A 23718-nucleotide genomic window follows, 5' to 3' on the forward strand; every position below is an offset into this window, starting at 1 on the left:
ACCTAGTTCATTTTAATAATAAAAAAAAGGTTATATGAAGTTCCAAGGACCCCAGCAGTGGAAACTTGACCAACAAATGCTCACACTACCACCCCAGAATCAGCAGTAAAAAATGAATGGAACTGCTGGGAAATCAAGCTGAGAGCTTCAAAAGGAAGAGAGGAGTTACTAGTGATGAAGAGTCCACAATATATGCTCAGAAGATGCTATTAAATTAGTAAAAAGATAAGCAGGAAACTGTAGGTACAACACAATGATCTCTGCAAGGGAAATAGGGATTTGGGGAATGAATTTTTAGCTCTCTATAGGAGTTGTAATTGAATTCCTGTACATAAGGGAGTTGTTCTCCTAAGGGTCTGGCTGCAAGGAGAATCTCTGTAATTTAAATTAAAACCAGCTGCTCTAACAAACTCCTGAATTTCAATGGCTCTGTACACAGTAGACTTTCAGCAGTCCACAGTGTTTCCTGGGGGTTGGGTATGGAGTTGAGATGCTTTGTTATGTACAGTCACTCAAGAACTCAGACTAATGAAAACACACATTTTCATTATGTGGCCTCATTGTTTTACCTGGATATATCCCAGGTGGCCCATGGGCAAAACGAAGAATAGGTTAGAGTATATTTTTGTGGGCTAGAGTAGGAAGAGATGCATAATACTTTAGCTCTTATTACATTGGTGATATCTAGTCCATTTTTATCCACCTAAATGCAAGGAGAGGAGAGCTGGAAATGAAGTCCTTGGTGAGAAGCTGCTTTCTAGAGAATATTTTATGCTATGGAAGGTGGAGCACAAATTTTGGTGAACAGTGAAAATGTAATAGGTTCTCTCATGAGGGGTGGCAGTAGGGGGACTTCCAGGCATGAGGCAGCTGGAAGTGTATCCCTGCTTGGGTCAACTCTTCACAAAAAGTAGTTTTTGCACAGTCATTAATTTTCAACATAGATATCTAAAGTATAATGTTCCTTGTAATATATCAGGTAATACATCAGATATGGACAAAGAAGAAATTCAAGATAAGGATATTCTATGAAAGTAAATTCGTTTCTGTGTCTCAATGCAATTAAAAAGAAAGTAGTCGATCTAAATATTGACATGCGCAATGGTTATTTGAAATTACTACACATTTGTTTGGGGAGAATATGTTTTTAAATGTAAATCATGAGTAAGCATATTCCATTGATTATAATAATGATGACTTATAGTGTATAGCTCATTTTACTTTTGCACATGTTTTCTATTACAGTTAATCTTCACAATAATCCTACGAGATAGGCAGGGTAGATAAGGATATGATCCTAGCATGAAAGACAAGACTCAAGATCCAGTAGTTAGTGGTGGAACTTGGAAGAAAGCCCAGAATTTCTGACTCCAGGCTCCATACTTTCCACTTCTGAAACCCTTCAAAAATTTAACTTTACTTTTTTGAAGGGTGGGGGAATGATGGGGAGGGTGAAAGGTTGGAAAAAAAACAAGATTGACTTATGTCTGCTTCTCTAACTAGTGAGAATTTTTACTTTTTGTGTCTTGCATGTTGAATGAATGTTTTAGACCATATTTCACATATATTTTGAAGGTCAACTTTAATCATAGGAATAGGTTTATAAGAAGGGAAATTCTCTAAAATTTGGTTTAGAGGCTTGAATTTGAAATTTGGGGCTAATTTAAAATCTTTGACTTTTATTCATTATCTTATATTTGTATATAAACCGTATAAGTTCATATAGTGAGCAGTCTGCACGTTTTCTGTTTTTATTTTTATTTTCCTTTAGCTAATATATTCCAATAATTTGTAAGAGATTCAAATGGAATCCTTAGCATTTTAACAATTGTGCATTCCAGCAATTGTGGTGCATTACAAATGAAAGGATTTTAGGATGAAAAGGGGGGGAGGTTTAGGGTGGCTGTTAATGCGATGACTTCTAAGTCTCCATGCTCTCTTAGTGCTCATGTGGTTGGCTCATTATTTGAGCAGCATCGCTTTGCGGTTTGACAAGGCTACGCAGCAGCAGCCACTGTTAGCCGATGGTCTTGCAGGTATGTGGATCTAGCTCCTACCCGTGGTGATGTGGAGCTACAGCATGTCACTGGAGAGACACCAACTGCAGAAAGCTGATACATAATTGTGTATGAGTGGAATACAAAATGAAACCATCAAAGTGTCCTTAGCAAATAGCAAACTAGATGACAGATCTCACCAATATGTTTTGCTATAATTTATTGTAGTTTTAAAATTTTCAGGTATTTATGAAAATAGGATGCCCTCTAGTGGGGATCAACAGAATCTTCCAAGTAGTCTAATATTTGCTTAGAGTTGATGTAAAAAGAAGGAAAGAAAGTTGTTGAAAAAACAAATACTTTTTGAAAGTTGCTTACTTTTTCCTGGAAATTTCTCTACTGCTCCCTGTCAACTGATGGCTGGATTAGTACTCCCTGTGCACTGCATTTTTATTTCCATTACTTTTCACAGAGGCTTTTAAACACAGCAGGCAGAGTGTTCTCTCTCAGCTTCCAAGTTCTATGTTTTTAGCCTAAGTGAACGTAAACAATCCCTTGGCCACTTCTTTCTAAATTAATTAATTAATTAATTATAACCTATCTTGAAACACCTTTGAGGTAGATATCTATCTTTGTCACTAACAATTTAAAGTATTTAAAACATAGGAATGAATGCTTTGCAAGGAGGATTGTTGTAGGCAATGCTTACCTTACGTTATGCATCTTACCTTCCCTTACCTCCCAAGCTTCTCTTTACAAAGCATTTCTTCCTAGCAAGAGAGGCTTGGGAGGTAAGGGAAGATATAGATAGATAGATACATACATACATAGATAGATACATAGATACATAGATAGATATAGATATAGATATGCCATGGCTGTTTTATTACTTTTCACTTACATTAAAATACTATATTCTTTACATTGAAAGACAGTTTAAGGTATTAGAATTAAATCTCTTGTAATTTGTGAACAGCATTCCATCCACTCCAGAGGTTCTCAAACATTAACACAGTTCAGAATCACCTGGCAGACTTTTTAAAACTCATTTGTTGGGCCCCACTACCAGTCTCGGATTCAATAGATCTAGGATGGGGCCTGGTAAGTTGCATTTGTAACAAGTTCCTAGATGATTCTGATGCATTGGTCAAGAAACTGCATTTTGAGAACTACGGTCTATGCTAAACCAATCTTTCCATCAGTCAATTTTTCTCTGTTAATTGTTGGAAAGTAAGGAGAAATACTCAGGTCAGAAGCCTGGAAACTCTGAACTGCTAAGGCTTAAACGGAATTTATTCTCTTTTAACTTTGTGTTTTATTAACAGTATTTTCTTATGCATATTTATAGCATGTTACTTGGTCTTTGGAGGATGGTAGCTGATTTTACTTTGAATGTACTTGCACAATTTACATCAATTTATCAGACTGATACAAGAAGCAGTTAAAAGAATCTCAAGTATTCTCACTTGTTTTCTTAGAAAAGGGTAGAGATGGACAGTTTTCATAACTGTTTTTTAAAACATACTGTGTGGTATTAATATTTAGATTTTAGCTAATATTGTCACAAGCATTATTAGACTTCACAAACTGTTAAGATGAATTCCCCATGGAGCTCTCTGTTAGTACTAGATGTTGCAGCAGTCAAATAAAGGAGACTTTTCTCCATATTTTGAGATGGACATAAGATGTAACAGAAATAAGGTAGAAGGCTGGAGTTAAGAAAGGCTCATAAATAAAACATTTCCTTTTGTATGAGCTGAGAGTATAAATCTTGAGACAGAAAGTATGGGTTCTATGTAGCACTTACTGTTGCCACCTTGGGAAAATACTTCACTTCTCTGTTTTAGAATCTTCATCTTTAAAAACGGAATAGTGGTACCTTCCTCTTAGGGAGCTTTAAGGATTGAATGAGTTAAACTATTTAAAGTATTTAAAATAGTGCTTACTCTCAACACTGTTATTAGTAGACACTACATCTTGGAGAAAGAATGTTATGTAGCCCTTTCTTGTCATACTGCTGGTAGCAGTGGAAATGCAATTAAAGTGAAATAAAATTTAAGTTACCACCAGAGTGTGCCTTATAATTATAATAGCCAACTCCTTTTTCAAAAATGTATATAATATCATTTTTTGTAGAAGAAAAGATCATTAGTCAGGCCCCATGCATTTAAGACCGGGTAGCTGGTTCTTCATTATGTATTTTATTTCTGCCAGAGTGTTTGATTGACTGTCTATATTGACCATGAGGTTGCCCAGTATGACTGCATCACTAAAGGTTAGAGAAGGAAAATGCTGGAAGGGCACGGTGACTCATACCTGTAATCCCAGCACTTTGGGAGGCTGAGGTGAGCGTATTTCCTGAGGTCAGGAGTTCGAGACCAGTCTGGCCAACATGGTGAAACCCCATCTCTACTAAAAATACACAAAAATTAGCCAGACGTGGTGGTGTGCGCCTGTAATCCCAGCTACTCGGGAGACTGAGGGGAGGGAATTGCTTGAATCAGGGAGGTAGAGGTTGTAGTGAGCCGAGACTGCGCCACTGCATTCCATGCATTCCAGCTTGGGTGACAGGGCTAGGCTCTGCCTCAAAAAAAAAAAAAAAAAAAAAAAGAGAGAGAGGGAAGGAAAATGCTGACTCAGTTTCCAAAGTATTCAGTACATTTGGAACAGCAAGAAAGATTAGAGAACAACACATATGGCTTTAAATGAATGCCGAGGGGTTCTCACAATGATGATCTGGACACGAACTAGGTAGCTAGAATGCCAAAGGATAAGGGAGATGGAGGAAAGATGAGGCAGTCATCATTGCAGAGAACCCCTGCTAGGATTTCAAAATTGTCTGACCTGTTCCCGACCCCCTCCTTCCCTTCCTCACTAACGAAAAACTTATGTGCCTTATCCTTGTTGGTACTGCCCATGGTGCCAAGCACAGTACTGCTCAATAAATGTTGGCAGGTTTGATTTGACTATGAATGACATGGTTTGTGTTATGGCCTCAGCTTTTTTCTCTATTAAAAAACTGCATGTAAAGAAAAATCAGAACATACTGTAGTTAGCATAGTAAATCCTACCCTTTCTTTTCCTATCAACTTACCTGTATTTCTGTTCATCTAAAAATTTCCTATTTCCAATCTAATAATAGAGATATGTAACTAGATTCTAAGCTAGTGAATTGTGGCTACAATTTTAAACAGATAAATGCAGTTGCAAATGAAAATATTAATGTAATTTCAGCTCTGATAAAATCTGAAATTGAGTTAAAGGGTGCACTTGATATCTGCATAACAAAGTGTCACTGGGATGGGTAGGGGTAGGTGCCAGAGAGTTCAGGAGGTCAATGTTGATTATTTGTCCATCTGGCTTTATGGTCAAAAGAAGTACAGTAGCCTGCTGTGGTGAATTCTCTGTTTGGGTAGGAAATAACTCTCAGAGTACTTGAAAAGTTAAATGCAGTAATAATGATATTTATGCATATCAATGTAGTTTATTCATTTTGTCTGAAGACAGCTAATCTCTTCATATGAAATATATCATTAGTAATATGTTAGATATACCAGGATTTTAATATATTAATTAAGGACTTGTATTCTTTGCAACTAAAATCAAACCGTTTTAAAAAATAATTAGGAGATATGTATATTTTCTTAAAACCTAAAAACCAATTTTTAGAGTTCCATTTTTAGAGTTCCATTCCATTAGCCTGTCAAAGTCACCACATTGCATAGCGCTGGCTGCGTCACGGACAGGGACATGTCATTGACCCTATAAGCTATAAGCCAGTCTTTATTGAGTGTCTACTAAGTGGGAGACACCAGTATCTAGCTAATCCAAACCAGAAATTTGAATTTATCCACCTTGAGTCAAATCTGTTTCACTTTCAAGTCTTGCTGATTCTACTCCATAAATACGGCTTTTCTATATCCCCACACCTTTGGTTTTCTGTATCCCTACCTCATCATCTTTTGCTCAGACTCTTTTTATAACCTTATTTTTATTTATTTATTTACCTATTTATTTTTATTTTCTTTTAAGATGGAGTCTTATTCTTTCGCTCAGGCTGGGGTACAGCAGCATGATCTCGGCTCATTGCAACTTCTGCCTCCCTGGTTCAAGCGATTCTCCTGCTGCAGCCTCCCAAGTAGCTGAGATTACAGGCACCCGCCACCACAGCCAGCTATTTTTTTTTTTTTTTTTGGTATTTTTAGTAGCAATGAGGTTTCACCATTTTGGCCAGGCTGGTCTTGAACTCCTGATCTCAAGTTATATGCCTGCCTCGGCCTCCCAAAGTGCTGGGATTACAGGCATGAGCCACCATGCCTGGTCTATAAACTTTATTTTTAAATGAATGATTTTCATTGTTATTAGACTATTAAAATAAAATAACATGTAAAGTTCTACAGGTAAACAAACAAGAGCAGTCCTATCCCTAGCTCCTCTCCAACAAAAAGAATGAATTTCTACCCATTTAGCAATTTCTTACGGTGATTATTTTTGTATTTCCAAGTAATATGCTTTAATATCTTACTTTATGAAATTTAGAGACTATTGACTTTTTGGGATGGTATATAAGGACTTTGCTTCTTTATAACCCCCTTCTTCTCTGCACTACCCCCAATATACTTACATTATAATTTTCAGTGAAATCTATATTGTTTTCATTGTTCCCATGTAAATATTATTCACTACCAGACTAATACTAGCCTATGATTCAAGTCTCTTTCTTAAACAGAGTTTGTTGTTTTTTTTCCATAGAGCTAATAATTGCCTCACTTTTTTATTGTATAATTTATGTTGACTTTATGGCTACATTTACCTTTTTTTTTTAACAGTTTCCAACAGATCTGTAAAATCCATCCATATACAATTTTCCTTATAATCCAATTCTCACACACTGCATCAGATTTATTATTTCCCTAGTGTCAACAATCCTAGAATCATTTCTCTTTATTCCAATGTAAAATGATTGCTCTCTAGATCTGTTACATAGCAGTTACACTGAACTTTCCTTATCATCAATTGAAAATGTCTTTGCCTCTCTCTTACATTTGGTCACCTGTTTGTTGGATTCCATTATTTTCACTTCTGATAGCCTCCTTACAAGGGATGTATGAAAATATTTTTTTCTCTTAGAATGTTTTTGTATAATATATCCTTATTTTATTATCCCAACTGTTGGAAAGTTTGTCTAGGCATAGAATTTGAGATTGAAAATCAATTTCCTCCAGAATTTCATAGGAATTTCTCTGTATCTTCTAGTTGCAATGTCGCTGTAGAGACTTGTGATGTCATTATAATTTCTGATCCTTTGAAGGTAACTTGAACTTTTAAAATTTGTTTCTTTGTGCCCCACCCTCCTGAAGCTTTTAGAATATTCTTTTTATCCCTGATATTGTTATCAATTTTTATCTTCTTAATAGTGATGAACACTTTGAAAATTCTTTCCTATAATTTTTTTCCTATCTTATTTTTTGGAACTAGTATTTTTTTGACACTTGACTTACTGAATCCTCTAATATGACTATATTTTTCTATTATTGCTCATCTTTTTCAATTTTGATCTCCCTTCCAATAAACCTTCTCAATTTATCCTTCCAGCCTTTCAGCTTTAAAAAGTCAATCATATTTTTAATTTACAAAACTTCTACTTAATCCCTAGATCTTCAAATATATGTGTGTGTATTTGTGTGTGTGTGGGTGTAAGTGTGCATGTGTGCAAATGTGTGTATGTATCATTCATTTTCTTCTGCATCCGCTGAGGAATGCAACTTCTCATTTCTAGCCCAGGGTATTAATTTTAATTTCCCTGAAGTTATCTTATGCTTCGGCTTTGTCTGTATTTTATTCTGGCTTCTTTTTATCTGTCTATTTTGGTATCTCCATTTTATTTCAGAGAATTTTATCAAACCCCTGGTAAACCTCAATTCTCTGTATCAAGCATGAGACAATAAAAATCTACTTGGAAGCGGCCAGGTGCGGTGGCTCACTCCTGTAATCCCAGCACGTTGGGAGGCCCAGGCAGGCGGATCACAAAGTCAGGAGATCGAGACCATCCTGGCTAACACGATGAAACCCTATCTCTACTAAAAAATACAAAAAATTAGCCGGGCGTGGTGGCGGGTGCCTGTAGTCCCAGCTGCTCGGGAGGCTGAGGCCAGAGAATGGCGTGAACCCGGGAGGAGGAGCTTGCAGTGAGCCGAGATCGCGCCACTGCACGCCAGCCTGGGTGACAGAGCAAGACTCCATCTCAAATAATAATAATAATCTACTTGGAAGCTATTTGTGCGTGTGTGTTTGTGTGTGTGTGTGTGTGATGCACATAATGGTTAATGTCTTTTGTGATTCATTATAGGCCATCCTATAATGATGGCCAGCTGATTGATTCACTGGGTACCATGAGTGTCAGTATCTGTTGATCTTAGGGATGATCATTGTTGTCAAAGACAGATTTTTTAAATCTGACTGGAGTGAGGGTGGAGGATATGAAATCCTATATTCCTGAAGGAGAGGGTGCCTGGGAAGCAAAGTCAGTTGCTGGGGTCTCAACATAAGTATACATAATTTTACTTAATCCTTTTGTTTTCATTTCCATGCCTTTACCTTTTGTCTTCCTGATAACCCTAAGTCCGGATTTTCCCTAAAATATGTCCTGGCTTTTGATGGGAGAATGGATAGGCCGGCAGCAATATAACTCTTGAATTTGGTTCATCCTACCTTCCATTTGATCTGATGCTCATACTTTCTGAGCCATTCTGGGGGTCTGTGGGAAAATCTGTTTGCATTACTCTGTCTCCCTCTGCAGGCTTCTGTGGGTCCATCTTCCTTTACTACTCTGCTACATGTGTATCATTCTTTCATCTGCCTTCCATACTCATATATTGTGTTCATGGAAGATAGAATTTGGGTTAAGATTTTTTGTTCTTGCTGTCCTGTGGGCAATTTCTTAGTAAATATAGGGCAGAAAACTATTTTATCATCTAGAATACAGAAGTCTTGTAAGTAATCTGTCTTTACTTTCTTGACGCTAAACTTGACTCTAAACTCCATAGCTGCACTCAAGTTCAAGTTTAGTAACAGGAGCATGGCTGTCATTTTCATGTTCCCTACATGAAAATAAACTTTCACCTAAAAATCTTAATAAAGCCTTCTTAGCTTCAGATATTATTGCTTTCTGCCCAACCCTTACCTGATTCCTGGCCTCTTCCTTTAGTGTTTCCATGTGCCCCTTCCCCATGTTCTGGCCAAATAGAACTATACAAAATTCTCTGAAATCATGAGGCTATTTCATAGCTCTGTTCCTTTGTAGATGTAATTATTTCTGCATATTCTGCATGGAATATGCTTTCCCCTTCTTTCTGGTTGTCAAATCTCATCCTTTTATATGTCATTTCTCAATCATCATTCTTCTGTAACCTTCATAGTTATGTTTTACTCTTTTTGCTATTTTTATTTAAACTAATTTTCTCTTAAAAATGGAATAAATTGACTTCATAAGGGACTTTTTTTTGAAGTTAAGTGGGAGCTATTTTGTGATTTTTACTAACACCTTAAATTACTCTATCAGATTTGCATTTTAAAGCAATCACTATCTGTAGTGTATAGAATAGTATAATGCTTAGCCTGCCTGCACTCAGAAAGTGTTTATAGGACTGTTAGAGTGATTGGGTGAGAGATGATGAGAAGCAACCCAGGGCAATGATAGTAGCAATGGAGGAGTGTAAGGGTGAAGAGATGTTAAGGAGATAAAATTAACAGCACTAGGTCAGAGATTGAATGAGAATGACAGAAAAAAAGTAAAAGGAAATTATCAGACTTCACTTTATGTTTACTTTATAATTTACTTGCCTTGATAGACCATCCACCGATCTTATGGGGTAGTCAACTCATTAATATTCACTTTTAAATCAAACTCCAAAGTTGAGATTTTTGAAAAACTTCATACAGTGTCAGCTTTCATTTTAATGTGAATATTGAGGTGAACTATCTGTACAGACTGAGGTGAACTAGCTAGATGGTGAATGTATTACATATATTGTGACAATATGATGTTACCCAAAACTTTTAATGGATTCGGTTCATAATTATACTACATGAGCTATTGAGATTTCTAGAAGGCCTACAAGAGTCATGAGATTGGACTCATTCACAGATCTTTTGGTCATATCAGTTCTGTAACAACAACTGCAGATCCAGTCTGTGATCAGCTTTTCAAAACGTCTAAAAATAGTATGTATTGTGTCTTAATCCCACACTGTGATTTTGCAACCTTCTTTGTCCAATGTTGCCTACCATTTTTGAATTTTTGAGTCTTAAAACTGTGGTGTACAAAATTATATCTTTGAAAAAATATATAACTTCACCTTTTAAGCCTCTTTCTCTGTATAGTAGGAGAAAATGTCTTTATCTCAGTTCAAAGTAACATAATCACTTTCAGTTTAAAACTCAGTGTTTGAGGACCAGGCTCATTCAGTTCCAGATTCTTCCTTTTCTTTCTGCAGTGATGGGCTGGGGAGGGTTGTTGATTGTGGTTACTTATTATCATGGCACCAGGGGTGACACAGCTTGCTCATTGCCATTGCTACCCACCAAGGCTGCTATCTGATGAGTGCCCAAAGGTAGGATTCCTGTCATACATAACTTGACTTATTTTAACCTATCCTCACATCTTCTGTGCCCTTTTTGCTTTTCTGTGCCAGGTCTATACATCCTTCCTGTCCTGATTTCAAGTGCTCTCTAGGATCACTTCTTTCTTCCAGAAAATTCCATATGGCTCTTGGGGAATTAGAAAAAAAAAGTATGCTTTCCTATACTGTTGTGGTCAATGTTGTCCTTTGTGATTCCATTCTCAGGTCCAAATGCTACTTTGAAACTCAGTCCAGAGAGGTAACCTCTTCAATCTGTTCTAGGGCTCCTTTTCCTTCCAATTCTCTTCCCTATACCAGTTTTTCTTTTTGTGGGAAAAACACTTACTTCACTGATCACCTTTCCCTAAGATATGATATCTGGTTGCACTTTATATGCTTAGTCTTTTGCTGCTTTTTAAGATGTAGAAGTCCAGTTATTATCATAGAAACCCTTGGTCTTCAACACAATTCCTGTTATGTCTTAGAAGAACCTATTTAACTTTACAAAGCCAGTAATTTGAACATACCAGGGAGCAGTGCTTATAGAAATGTAATGCTACTGCTTGAATGTTGAAGGAAAACAATAATGTTTTAAATAAGTACAGGGTTAAAATTAGCTCAGCTAATATTTTTAAATCCTCTGATTATATTCATAATATCTTCTAATCAGGTTACAGATTAGTGTGTTTTTATTCAAACAGACTTTTAACTTCAGTGAAGAGGCAGTCTTTCCCCTATCACTTCTCCCTACTTCTTCGATTATTTAGGATTCCTTAAAAATAAGTTACTTTATCCCATTGAAACACATATACCTCTATGTAGTGTATGGAATAACAAAAATAGTTATAATCATTTTTATATAACTGAGTGGTAGGTTACTTATAAAATACTAACCAAATGCTAAAATAAATAATTTTTAAAAATGTAGGAGCAGCTTGCTGTGACAGACAAGGATAGTATGTAATACTGTCAGTAGTAAAAAAAAAATCACGAATGTTTAGGACTTCAAGGAAAATCAGAGTAGACCTTTTTCTGATGTTGTTTCTTCATAGCAGGTTCACTTCTCAAAAGACATATGGTATCATATATGTTGCCTTCTATTTCATCCTCATATTTATAGTGAATAATGAGCACTGTAAGAGAAATATCATAGAGGCAAATGATGAAGCTACAAGGTCATTACAACTTCCTGCAATTTTCCTTAATTAGTTAGGTAAACTATATTTGGATGAATATATATGATTTAAGAGTTTAACAATAATAATGGTTTACAATATTTCTCATGGTTAATGGAAATGTATTTCATATTAAAGCAGTGAGCTACTAATAACAATATTTAACATAGTGAAAGTCCATATTCCAAAGTATAAATTCATTAAATCCTCACAATAATTCCATTGGTTGAGGTATTAGTCTGTTTTCACACTGCTATAAAGACATCCCTGAGACTGGGTAACTTGTAAGGAAAAGAGGTTTAATAGACTCACAGTTCTGCAGGCTCCAAAGGTAGCATGGCTGGGGAGGCCTCAGGAAACTTACAGTCATGGTGGAAGGTGAAGGAGAAGCAAGATCATCTTATGTGGTGGGAGCCAGAGGAAGAGAGACAGCCAAGGGGGATGTGCTACGCACTTTCAGAAAAACCAGATCTCATGAGAACTCTATCAGAACAGCAAGGGGAGAAGTCTGCCCCCATGATTCAGTCACCTCCCACCAGGCCCCTCCTCCAATACTGGGAATTACAATTCAACATGAGATTTGGGTGGGGACACAGAGCTAAACCCTATCAGTAGGTTATAATATTATTGCCATTTTACAGATGAGAATACTGTGGAATTTAGAGAAAAGAAATGTTCAATCAAAGTCTGCACAAATATTAAATGGCAGAGCAGACATTCCAACAATGTGAATTGTTCCTCAAAAAATACATGCTATTGCATAATAGGCCCCAAAATTCATACTGATAAATGTAAAATATACCATGATACCTTTGATTTTTATCACTTTTAATTATGGTTAATGAATGATTATGCATGCAATTGTACTAGAATTTCTAAGTAGCCCTCTTGTAAACGCAATCTCAGTAATTCTTCTGAATTCCTTGAGATAAAATTGTTAGATGGGATGATATTTATATTCATCACGTTGAAGTTCATCAAAACAGTCGAAGAAGACTGGCTTCAGATTTCCAGAGATAAATTGTATTGGAAGCTTTAGCCAGAACATTCATGATTAAAATCTTCAATGACCCTTTTACAAAAATTACCAAACACTGAATTATGATTAGTTTGATATTGTTCCCAATTATACCAATTTCTTCACTAAAAAAACTATAATTAATTCATAGCATAAGCCTGCAAAATACATTACTGCACATTTTGTAACTCATTCAGCTGAAACTAAAATGTTAAATACTGTGATTATTATTTTTGTGATAATGAACTGAGGGCAATTTTGGAGTTCAAATCCAATTTCAGGACCTGATTTCACCATCCTGTTGTATTTATTTAAAGATCACATTCTAATGACAGTTGACAAGGTTGTTTGTATTCTCTCTCATCACGGCATTACAGTACATTTATTGATGAGTTTTAAATACATTTTTATACCATGTGTCCTTTGCTCGAAGTCTCCTTAAAGACACAACTCATTTTTCCACCTTTGTATTCAACTTACACATATACAATTTTGAAAGAGAGCAGTATGTTTGTATATAATATTTTAAAATATATTTACATGTTACTTTGTAATTTTTGAAATATTTCACCATCTAGATTATAATATCCTTTTGGAAGGCACTGGTTTTCCCTCTCTTGTCATTTCCTTGGAGGGTCTCAAGTATCTTTTACGTATGGAAGACACAGCTGTTTATTAGAAGGAACAAATAAAGTGTACTACAATTATTTTAAAATTTGCATTAAATTTCTTTATATAGCCATTGCTCTCACTGATTGCAGCTGAAGTTAGAAATATGGCCTGAGCAAAGTTTCAGATATTAGAGATGCTGGACATATCAAAGCCCTTAAGCTTGGGATTCCTCTGGAAGAAATTCTGGATCAAACAAAAAATGATTTGTGAGCTAAAACACAGGTATTACCAACAAGGTATCTTGAAGCCAACTAGCTGGCCTCCCATTTGTTTTCTCACCTAAGTCCCAGGATGAATTTGGATAAAGGCTAAGGAACTGTTGACATGCATTTGGAGAATGAAAGTATTCTTATTTTCACTTTCCGTTCATATCATTTTGTTTTTTATTTAAACAAATGTTTTTGTATAATTAATGTTATCATAAAACAAAACAAATGAAATACAGTTTGATGGAAGTGGTGTCACAATAGAGACATTACAGGTCTGGATGAGAATATGACAGCCTTAATCTGTTACTTAGATTTTCCTGAGTTCAGATGGCAGACAGATTCACAACACCTGTGAAGTGGAAGGCAGGCAGAGTTAGTGATAGGAGTAGTGTCAGAAGCAATTACTACAATTTCTTTAATCTTCTGATGCCAGCCTTCTCAATTTTCTTAACATTTGTGAAATTATAACTTTAACAAGTATTTGTTGGAAAGCTATCACAGCAAAATAAAACTAGATGCCATGTGATGATAATAATAGCAAGCATGTTTTTTCATGACTAGCTTTGTGACAGATGCTTTACAAGTGCTATCTTATTTAGTCCTGGCACAATCCTATAATGTAAGTATTATTTTTCTCCTTGTTTTACAACAAGACTTTTTTTTACAAGAGGAATCTGAAGGTTAAGTAACTTGTCCAGGGTTCCACTGGTAGTAAGTGGTCTCAAGTCAGATCTGTCTGACTCCAGAACTCATTCTCCTCACCCTTGTGAATCCTTTTTCAACCCATGGCCCCAGTCTTTGTCTATGGACAGATCGGCACAACTCAAGTCTGACTCAACCTGAAGTTTCTACTAGAAGGCCAAAACAATTCTATCATTTAAATGAAGTGTTAAGAAGGGGAGTGTGCTCAATGTTTTAAATTCTAAACAGTATAAAATCCTTCCAAAAAATGTGTGATCATACAAATATAATCAAATCTTAACTGAGAAAAATTATTACCAAATAAAAGCATCCACCTAAAAATCATGTATTTGTGTGCTAATTCAGGAGACAGTTACGCAAGTAATTTTTCTTACCCTTCAATATCTTCAACATAGAGATCATGGATATTAATAAAAGGAGATGCAATTTTGCTCTCAATTTTTCTTATGCAATGGGATGCTTCCAGTTGTTTACATCTTTCAAGAAACTTAATCACCACCAGATATGTACTAGTCTTCTGATGCCAGTAGGACTACTTTGTATTTTCTAATAGAAAGGAACACTTTTTCTTCTGTGTTATAATCTTGTGATATTTAGACCCAAGATTCATTCAAAACACTTAGCAGCCCCATTTCTAGGTTTTTGACATATAACAATACTAGCATATGAGTTCAGGAAGGTACATATATCAGGCTGTCTCTTGCAACTTTAGATATAATAGAAACACATTTAAACAAGTCAAATATCTATCAACTGGGGGATTGATATATATAATGCAATATTAAAAATAGATGAACATACATGAAATGGCTCTTAGAAAAGCTGTTAAAATATTGTTACTTATAAATTTGAAAATGCAAAATAATATGTAAAATTTGAGCCAAATTTGGTTAAAAATGTCATCTCGTGTGTGTGTGTGTGTGTGTGTGTGTGTGTGTGTGTGTTCTGTGGCATAGTGTGAAGTGCAGTGTAGATACATCAATTCTAGAACTCTTCATACCAAATTATTCAAAAAAGGACAGGGTTGAAAGTTGTGGGGAGACTTTCATTTTTTAGTTTCTATACTTCTGGTTTATTATTATTACTTTTTTAAATGTGAATTTGCTTTGTTAGAAATGTTTAAAAAGTTTTTAACATGCTTGGCATTTAGTGTTCATGACTATAAAATGCAACTTACCTTTTCAGCCTAATTTTCCCTAATTTTAGACATTCTGCCTCAATTACAGTTTTTACTGCTGTGTCCTAGATTTCTTTGCCTGTCGGCTTTTCTATATGTTATACCCACTGCAAGGAAGGTCCTTCTCCTCACTTCTCCTGCTTAGGTTCTATGTTATTTCCAGTTCTAATTCCAGTGCTTCTAACAATAATTTTAACAAGCATATTTCTTACTTTCTTTCTTCTATTCTCATTTCAAATATTTTGTTTTTCTGTTACATCACATCATAGACTGCCTTGTAATAAATCCACTAATATATGCATATGTACCACCCATAAAGCTGAAATCTTCATGCTTATTTTTCCCTTACAATTAGTAAGTATTCTATTCAATTGAAAAAATTAACAATGTTTTATTTTTGTGAAATTTTTGTAGAGTTTCAGCTTTTCTGTATATCATGATCTGCTGTTGAAGAGACACCTCTATTCTACGTCAAATTGTCAATTTTGTGCCTTATAATCCACTTCTGAATTCTACATTGTAATTTCTGTGTAATAACTCCATTTGCTGCCTCTATTCTCTCATATAAACACATTTCAAGAGGCTTAAATGGAAGACGACAATCCAAATCAAATTTCTTAGACAGGAAGGTATTTGTAATTATCTCATAAAATGATGCCAAAATCTTGTCACATACCGTATCTCACATGACAAATTCAATAGTGTTCTCATAGAAACACAATTTTTTATAGTAATGTTTCTATGTAAATCAGTCCGGGTGGGTTTCTTTTACATGAACAAGGAAGATTGTTTTCAAAATGATAGAAACAATAAAGAGAGAGAAAACCCAAACCGATTTGCAACGGGAGTTTCCTCAGTAGTCATCCCAGAGGGAAGTTTTGCTTTGTCACAAGTGACTAGCCCTTAATTTTGAGAGTGAATCATCCCCTTTGAAATGAGAGATAAGTTGGGGAAAGAGCTGTTTAAAAATTACTTTACAACTATTTCCTTTAGAGCTATGACTTCTTAAACTGGAATGTGATCCAGAATAGCTTCCCTTTGAATCCAACATTTGTCTTCGGCATTTTATTGTCTCTCTTTTCCCTCACCCCATCTCACTTTTTCCTTCTCTCTGTTCAACAGATTTACACTGACTGGGCCAACCACTACCTAGCAAAATCAGGCCACAAACGGCTGATCAAGGACTTGCAACAAGACATTGCAGATGGAGTACTCCTAGCAGAAATCATCCAGATTATTGGTAAGCCCTTCCTTCTGAAAGAAAGCATGAAAGTCTCTGCTCCCATCTCTTTGGTAAAGCACAACTTAAGTTAAGCGCCTTACTGAACTGGTCCATGTGTCTCTGAGATTCATGTAGCTCTCCCCTGATTTAGTTAAAATGTTTATATGAGGATGTTTGAAAAAGGCAGTTTGGCCATACTTTTAAATAACTGGAACTGTATCTTTATATACATAAACTTGCTAACCTTTATTGAATCATTTGAATTGAACTGTCAGAAATGAATGCTTCATTAAACCATATGTCTCCCATGTGTGTATTTCGTTAGCTGGAGCAACTCATACACTCTGAGATGCCTTGAAACTGTATCCTGATCCAGCAGGGACAATTGTGAAAGGTTTCATGTCAGCAATCATTTGGCACAGGCTAAAGAATTAGCAGCAACTTCCTTCTCACTCATTTTTTTTTTTTTGCCTGATTTGTGCATATAGAATTGGCGGCTGTTAATAAGTGCGTCTTCTTGTACACTGCTTGGAAGACAGAATATATGTAGCAGGAGCATTTTTGCTTGGTATTTTTTTTTCCTGTTTTCGTGTGTGTGTTTCACTTCATTGCTTAAGCATGTCGTTCTTTTTTTCTCTCTTTTATTTTATCTCTTGGCTTTAGCAAATGAAAAAGTTGAAGATATCAATGGATGTCCTAGAAGTCAGTCTCAGATGGTAAGAATCATATTTATTCTCAATATATAATGCTGATCTTCACTTCCAGAATTAATTGCATTTGTAAATGGATATTATTTTTTTTCTGCATGTCTTCCTGCTTAAGAAACCATTTGATCCCATTCTCTCATATGTATTTGTGTGGGTTCAATTTAGGCACATCAACATCATTAAGTGACTCTTATACACACATGACATATTTCCAGATGTCTTATTAGATCCTTGACTTTTTTTTGTTCTGCTGTTCTGTATAATTTAACACTGGTCTTAATGGTAGTAAATTTCATTTCTACTTTTAAGTGGATTATTTTTGTCTGAACAACTGGCTTAAAGAACAGGCCTTGCCATGTGCATTTTAAAATATATAAATAGTATTTTCTTTGTTCATAACAAAGTCCAGTGTAAACACATGGACTCTTCAACACTTCTGGAAATAGTTCTCAAGGCATGCTGCTGTAAGTTTGGTGAGCAGTGACTGATTTTGAGATATGATTCGTAGTCTCTTCCAGAAAGCCTTCGGCCTGGATATCTGCCTCTTTCCCAGCTATCTCTTATCTTTATCAACCAATAAAAACTTCAAGTTTTATAATAAAGTCAAAGAGTAATAAACTACAGAGATAAAAATATGTTTCTTAATTAAAAAGCCACAACTTAGTTTTATAGGAAAACCTGAAATATAAAATGCCTTAAAGTTACATCAAGCAGATATAATCAGGAATGACAGCCGAAATCCACAAGATGAAGCTTTCTCCAAAACTCTTCAGCACAGAATAGGCATTTTAAATGAATTTAATGAGTTCTTAGTTGTCAGAAACTTGGAAGAATAAAAAAATCTATGAACTTTTAAAATATACTGACCTACTTTACTTAATGTCAGAAAACTGAAATCCAAAATAATAAACATAATTTATTTCTAAAAGTGATTAACTATCATGTATATTTTTAAAATAATTGGCCAGATGTGGTGGCTCACACCTGTAATCCCAGCACTTTGGGATGCCAAGGCGGGTGGATGACCTGAGGTCGGGAGTTCGAGACCAGCCTGACCAACATGGAGAAATCCTGTCTCTACTAAAATTACAAAATTAGCCAGGTGTGGTGGCGCATGCCTATAATCCCAGCTACTCAGGAGGCTGAGGCAGGAGAATCACTTGAACCAGGGAGGCGGAGGTTATGGTGAGCCGGGATTGTGCCATTGCACTCCAGCCTGGGCAATAAGAGCAAAACTCTGTCTCGAAAAAATAAATAAATAAATAAAATAATAAAATCAAATAATAAAATAAATAAATAAAAAATAATTACTCCCAGGACCTATTATGATGTCATGAACTCTGTGTATATGGTTGTGAAAAAAATCACTGTAAAAGAAAGGATTTCTATACAATCCTTCAGTTTTAAGGAAACTTCCTGATCTAATTACTCTAAGTGACTCTGTGGGAATTAATTACAGTTGTTTTCTGAGGTTTTACTGTGAACAAGCCAAATCAGAAGACATTTAGACCTTGATACAGTAATAAGCTGTGTGATGTTGAGAAAAATATGTAACTTCTTTGAGCCTCAGCTTTCTCATCTGTAAAATGAACCTTAATTAGAATGTGACAATGAGATATGTATGTGAACATCCTTTATTAACACAACTAAAATGCAATGCAGAATAGTATTGCTACAAACTTTGTAAAGGACACATGCGTGGATTAACACCTGTTAAAAGATTTTTAAGGCTTTCAATTAAAAAGCTCAACAGTCCCCTGAAACCATAATTATGTTTCTTAAACCCAACATGGTTGCTTTTGCTTTCATTATTTTTACCATGAGGAGGTGTTGAATAATATAAAACATTTTAAGTCTAGAAACTCTCACCTACTTGGCTATCATTCCAATTTGATTCTGGGATTACAGAGAATTCAATAAACAGGCAAGCTTATACTCAGTGATGGAAAAACAATTCCAAAACTCATAACAATGGTTAATAGAGATGCTGTTTTTACCTATTTATCTGAAACAGCTGTTCCTAGAGATTCTACAAATCTGTGAAAAGAGTCTCTTGAGTTTCAGACTCTGTTAATTTTTTTATTACTTCTTATTCCTGTTAACTGCAAAATATCATGTTACAGATATTATGCAAGTTATGTTGATATTTCCACTTCTCATTAAAACAAAATAGAAAGACCACAGTCTGAGAAATGCAAATGCTATAAAAAAGGTAGTTTATTCAGCCAAAAAGCATTAGTTGGAATCATGTCGAATATTAAGAATGACTTAGATCCTCATTTCTTTAAGATGTGGTTGAATTTTGAATCTGAAGTTGGCATGCCTTCAATTTCTTGATTCAGAAAAATACATATGAAATAAATGTAACTTTTTTGGCTGAATTATTTTTGCCTCTGTTCTTAAGAATTTGCGTAAGCACTATTAGTGAATACAAATTCCAGACTTTAATTGAGACAAGAATGAAAAGGAAAGATAATTATGATAGCATGACTAGGCTTATGAATTTCATGTATCTACTCCAAACAGGATGTTGCCTGTTCCTTGATTGCATAACACTGGGAGGTGCTACATTAGTAAGAGTGAGTGGTATACTTGCTCATAGGACTACTTTGGCCACCTCTTTTTGTATACCTGGTCTCTTGTGGCCTTTGATTGCTGTTGATGCTTAATAACAAAAGATAAAGTAAAATTAGGTCTGCTGCTATTTTTAATCACAAATTGTTTTTATTTAAATGTTAAACTTGCTACCCTTTATTGAATCATTTTAAGCCTTTAAGAATAGAAGATCCCTTTTGTTGTATGAATCTACAATGTATTGATAAATTTCCATAGTAGCCAGGTAATTCACATGTAATCAATATTTACTAAGCACTGAGTACAAAGTATAATAACATTTGAATGAACTACACTTGAGAATTGGAGGAGCAAATGTTTAGATAAATAACAGCAACAGTTACATAGGCGAGAACAAAAATGACTGAGAATGGAGTAAGTTTGGTGCATTCCACAAACAAATAGAAGAGCACTGTGGATTAGGCACAAGGAGAGTTGTTTGAAGGGAACAAGGAAGCCTGATAGTGTAGGGCCAAAGTAAGGAGTTGGTATGGTATTCTAACTCAGGGAGACTTTGGAAGACGTTTAAAGCTGGGCTGTGGTATGATCCAATATAAATACTTTAAAAGATCACCCTAGATGCTTTATGGGGATTATAAAGTAAGTAAGTGTTGGTGTCCAGTTGAATGTGGGTGACGGAGAGTACAGGGAGCTTAAAATGGCCCCAATTTTTTAGCCTGAATGGGTAAGTAATTACCATTAAACAAGATTATTATTATAGAAGCAGAAAAAAATTTCTTAAAAAGGTGGAGGGAGGAAGGTGATGAATTCATATTTTAACATGTGGAACTTGATGTATCTATTAAAACATCAATTTGGAGGAAACTTAAGGCTATTAGACATGTGTTTCTGAAGGTCAGAAAAGAGTATTGGTTAGAATATACTGAAAAAATAGGTAATATTTGAAACCATGGACAAGAATGGAATCTTACAGGAGGTCTGCATGAAGTCACAGGAGAAGAAACCTGAGGTTTTTCACTCTAGGAAATATAAATATTTATGTGATAGAGGTATAGGAGTCAGGAAAGGGAAAGAGTGTTGAGAGAGTGAGACTATTGTTGAGGAACAGAATCACAGATGTGGACTGCTAATCCTTAGGGAAGATGCAGTAGCTGAAGCTCTAATACGTGGACTACCCCAGCAAGTCAGGGCAAAGTAAGATGAGCAGAATGTGTAACATGCTGTCAAATGTTATGCAGCTAAATAGCTGGTATACTGGAATGTGGTATTTCTTTTTGGTAATTGGATAGGCATTGATTACCTGTATGTGAACATCTTCTGTAGAGTGAATAACGTGTTAAAAAGTAACTAAGAAGTGCCAATATCCATTGAGTCATGAATAATTTTTCTAAGAGTGTCCTGTTAAGACACTGTTAGAGAAGAAAAATAAATAAATAGCTTGAGAAGAAGACAGAGTTGAGGGGAGTTTTTGCAAGGGGGGAAGAAAGCATAGAAGGAGGAAGCAGTAGAGGGAAAGGAAAAGGTTCAGAGGAATGAAGTGGTAAGTAACTATACCAAGTCCTAAAGGAAGTAGAAGAGGAGGAAATTTTGGTCTGTGTGGAAGATTTGATATTGGAAAACAATAGGGATACATTTGTTTCTGTATCATGTCATAAAAGGTTATGATGGGGTGAAGATACGGATACTTGAAAAAAGTATGTATGTAACATATTTGTATAAACACAAATCTCTACATAGCAGCTACCACTGAAAGGATTATGGCCGGAACAGGGAAGAAACACATAAATAGAGGCAAGTTATTTGAAGGATTCTAGTTCTGTAGGGTATAATGTACTATATTATTCTGCTTTTACAACTTACATGAGTGTTACATGTATTATTTTATGTACATCAAATATACTAAATAATTTCAAAGTAGAAAAGAAAGTATATTAAATAGAAACTAGAGGAATTTAAATTAATATAACAACTTCAGAATTTTAGATAATATTAATGTGCTTGCTTTTCATGTGATTTTCTAATGGTTTAATGGTTACTTTATTTATTATTATTATTATTTTTTGAGACGAAGTCTCGCTGTGTCGCCCAAGCTGGAGTAAAATGGTGTGATCGTGGCTCACTGCAACCTCCACCTCCCGAGTTCAAGCAATTCTCCCTGCCTCAGCCTCCCGAGTAGCTGGGATTACAGGTGCCTACCACCACACCTGGCTAATATTTTTTAATTTTTTTAATTTTTAGTAGAGACGGGTTTTGCCATGTTGGCCAGGCTGGTTTTGAACTCCTGACCTCAGGTGATCCACCCATCTCGGCCTCCCAAAGTACTGGGATTACAGGCATGAGCCACCAGGCCTGGCCATGGATACCTTATAATAAAGAAAAATTCACCATATATATATATGTGTATATATATATTGTGTATATATACACATATATGTACATATATACATATATATAATGATAGCACTATGACTCAAAGGAGTGGAATATTGCTATATACATACACATATATATGTGTAAATATATGTGCGTGTGTGTGTGTGTGCGTGCACCTTATAAAGAAAATTTAACTCTCTATATAATATGTGTATGTGTGTGGATATATATAATACATGTATATATAATCCCAACAATAATTCTTTTGAATAGCATAGTCCAAAGAGCACATATTTAAGAAAAATATGAATTTGTCCTTTTAGCACTTTATTAATATAATTACTGAGATATTGTGGTTCATATTTATCTTAAGCTTCAAAGTCATGGTTATTTTTCTTTGATGAGCTTGAGACTAAACTGGTCCTGGAAAACAGAAGTTAGTTTGTTGGAGCTTAGTCAACACTAAATTTAACCTTATCCAAAGATGAAGTTACTAATGTGGATGGCACCTGTTGAGTAATTCCTAGGTGGGCGGCATCAGGATTCAAAATATATACTGCATGTCCCAACTTTGGTGAGCTTACATGAGGAAATAAATTAGTAAACTATAAATACCAGGAATGTCCCAAATGCCCAGCAAATTAAAAATAGCAAAAATATGTCCAACATTTACTTAGAATGCAGAGACACAAGTGCAAGTTTCTTAGACAAAAATGTTAGACATGTAGGGTAAAAGTTGTTTCAAAGACATTTAAAACATTTTTTAAATAGACCATTATATTTAAGGATCTTCAAAAATGCACAGAAGAATGAGGACATCTGATTATGTGAAATAGTTACAAACCAAGTATTAGACTATGTAAGACAGCTAAGGATCTGGCAAATGTATTTCACAGCTTGTCCTTCCTCTTTCTTGGCTCTATTTTGTCGTAATAGTTCAATTGTTTTCCAGCCACAACCTTCAACCTAAGTTTTTAGTATAACATGTATGTTGTTTACAATTTGCTGATATGAATATTTTTGGCTTCTTGTTCCTTTTTAAATCCTAGTAGCTGGAAAATTAGATTTAGGTCTTTCCTGCCTATCTGATTCCATGTCCGATAGGGTTATGGCTCCCAGAATCATTACTGTTATGGAATTCACATCTTTATCCCATTTGGGATAGAAATTTCTTGATCCTATTTCTATTGCTTATATTTATCTGGAAAGTGAAACTATTCTTAATAGTAAAAAAAAGCCCATGCTTTTATCAGTAGCCTGTCCTTTAAAGT

At 35.2% G+C, this 23718-nt stretch overlaps 1 protein-coding gene across 12 annotated transcripts in view; it reads left to right on the forward strand.

Moving 5' to 3' along the window:
* Window positions 1–23718, forward strand: part of NAV3 (neuron navigator 3) — an 891873-nt gene that overhangs the window by 600600 nt on the left and 267555 nt on the right. For 10 of the 12 annotated variants that reach the window (XM_016923897.4, XM_509234.8, XM_009425884.5 and 7 more), the window contains 2 exons: window positions 16694–16811; window positions 17457–17509. In XM_016923897.4, coding sequence (XP_016779386.3) covers window positions 16694–16811; window positions 17457–17509 — 171 coding nt within the window. Of the gene's footprint in view, window positions 1–16693; window positions 16812–17456; window positions 17510–23718 lie in introns of those variants that run through there. The other 2 variants (XM_009425892.4, XM_054664523.2) reach the window with 2 other exon arrangements.

Source organism: Pan troglodytes, chromosome 10, assembly GCF_028858775.2.
Source record: "Pan troglodytes isolate AG18354 chromosome 10, NHGRI_mPanTro3-v2.0_pri, whole genome shotgun sequence".
Taxonomy (NCBI): domain Eukaryota; kingdom Metazoa; phylum Chordata; class Mammalia; order Primates; family Hominidae; genus Pan; species Pan troglodytes.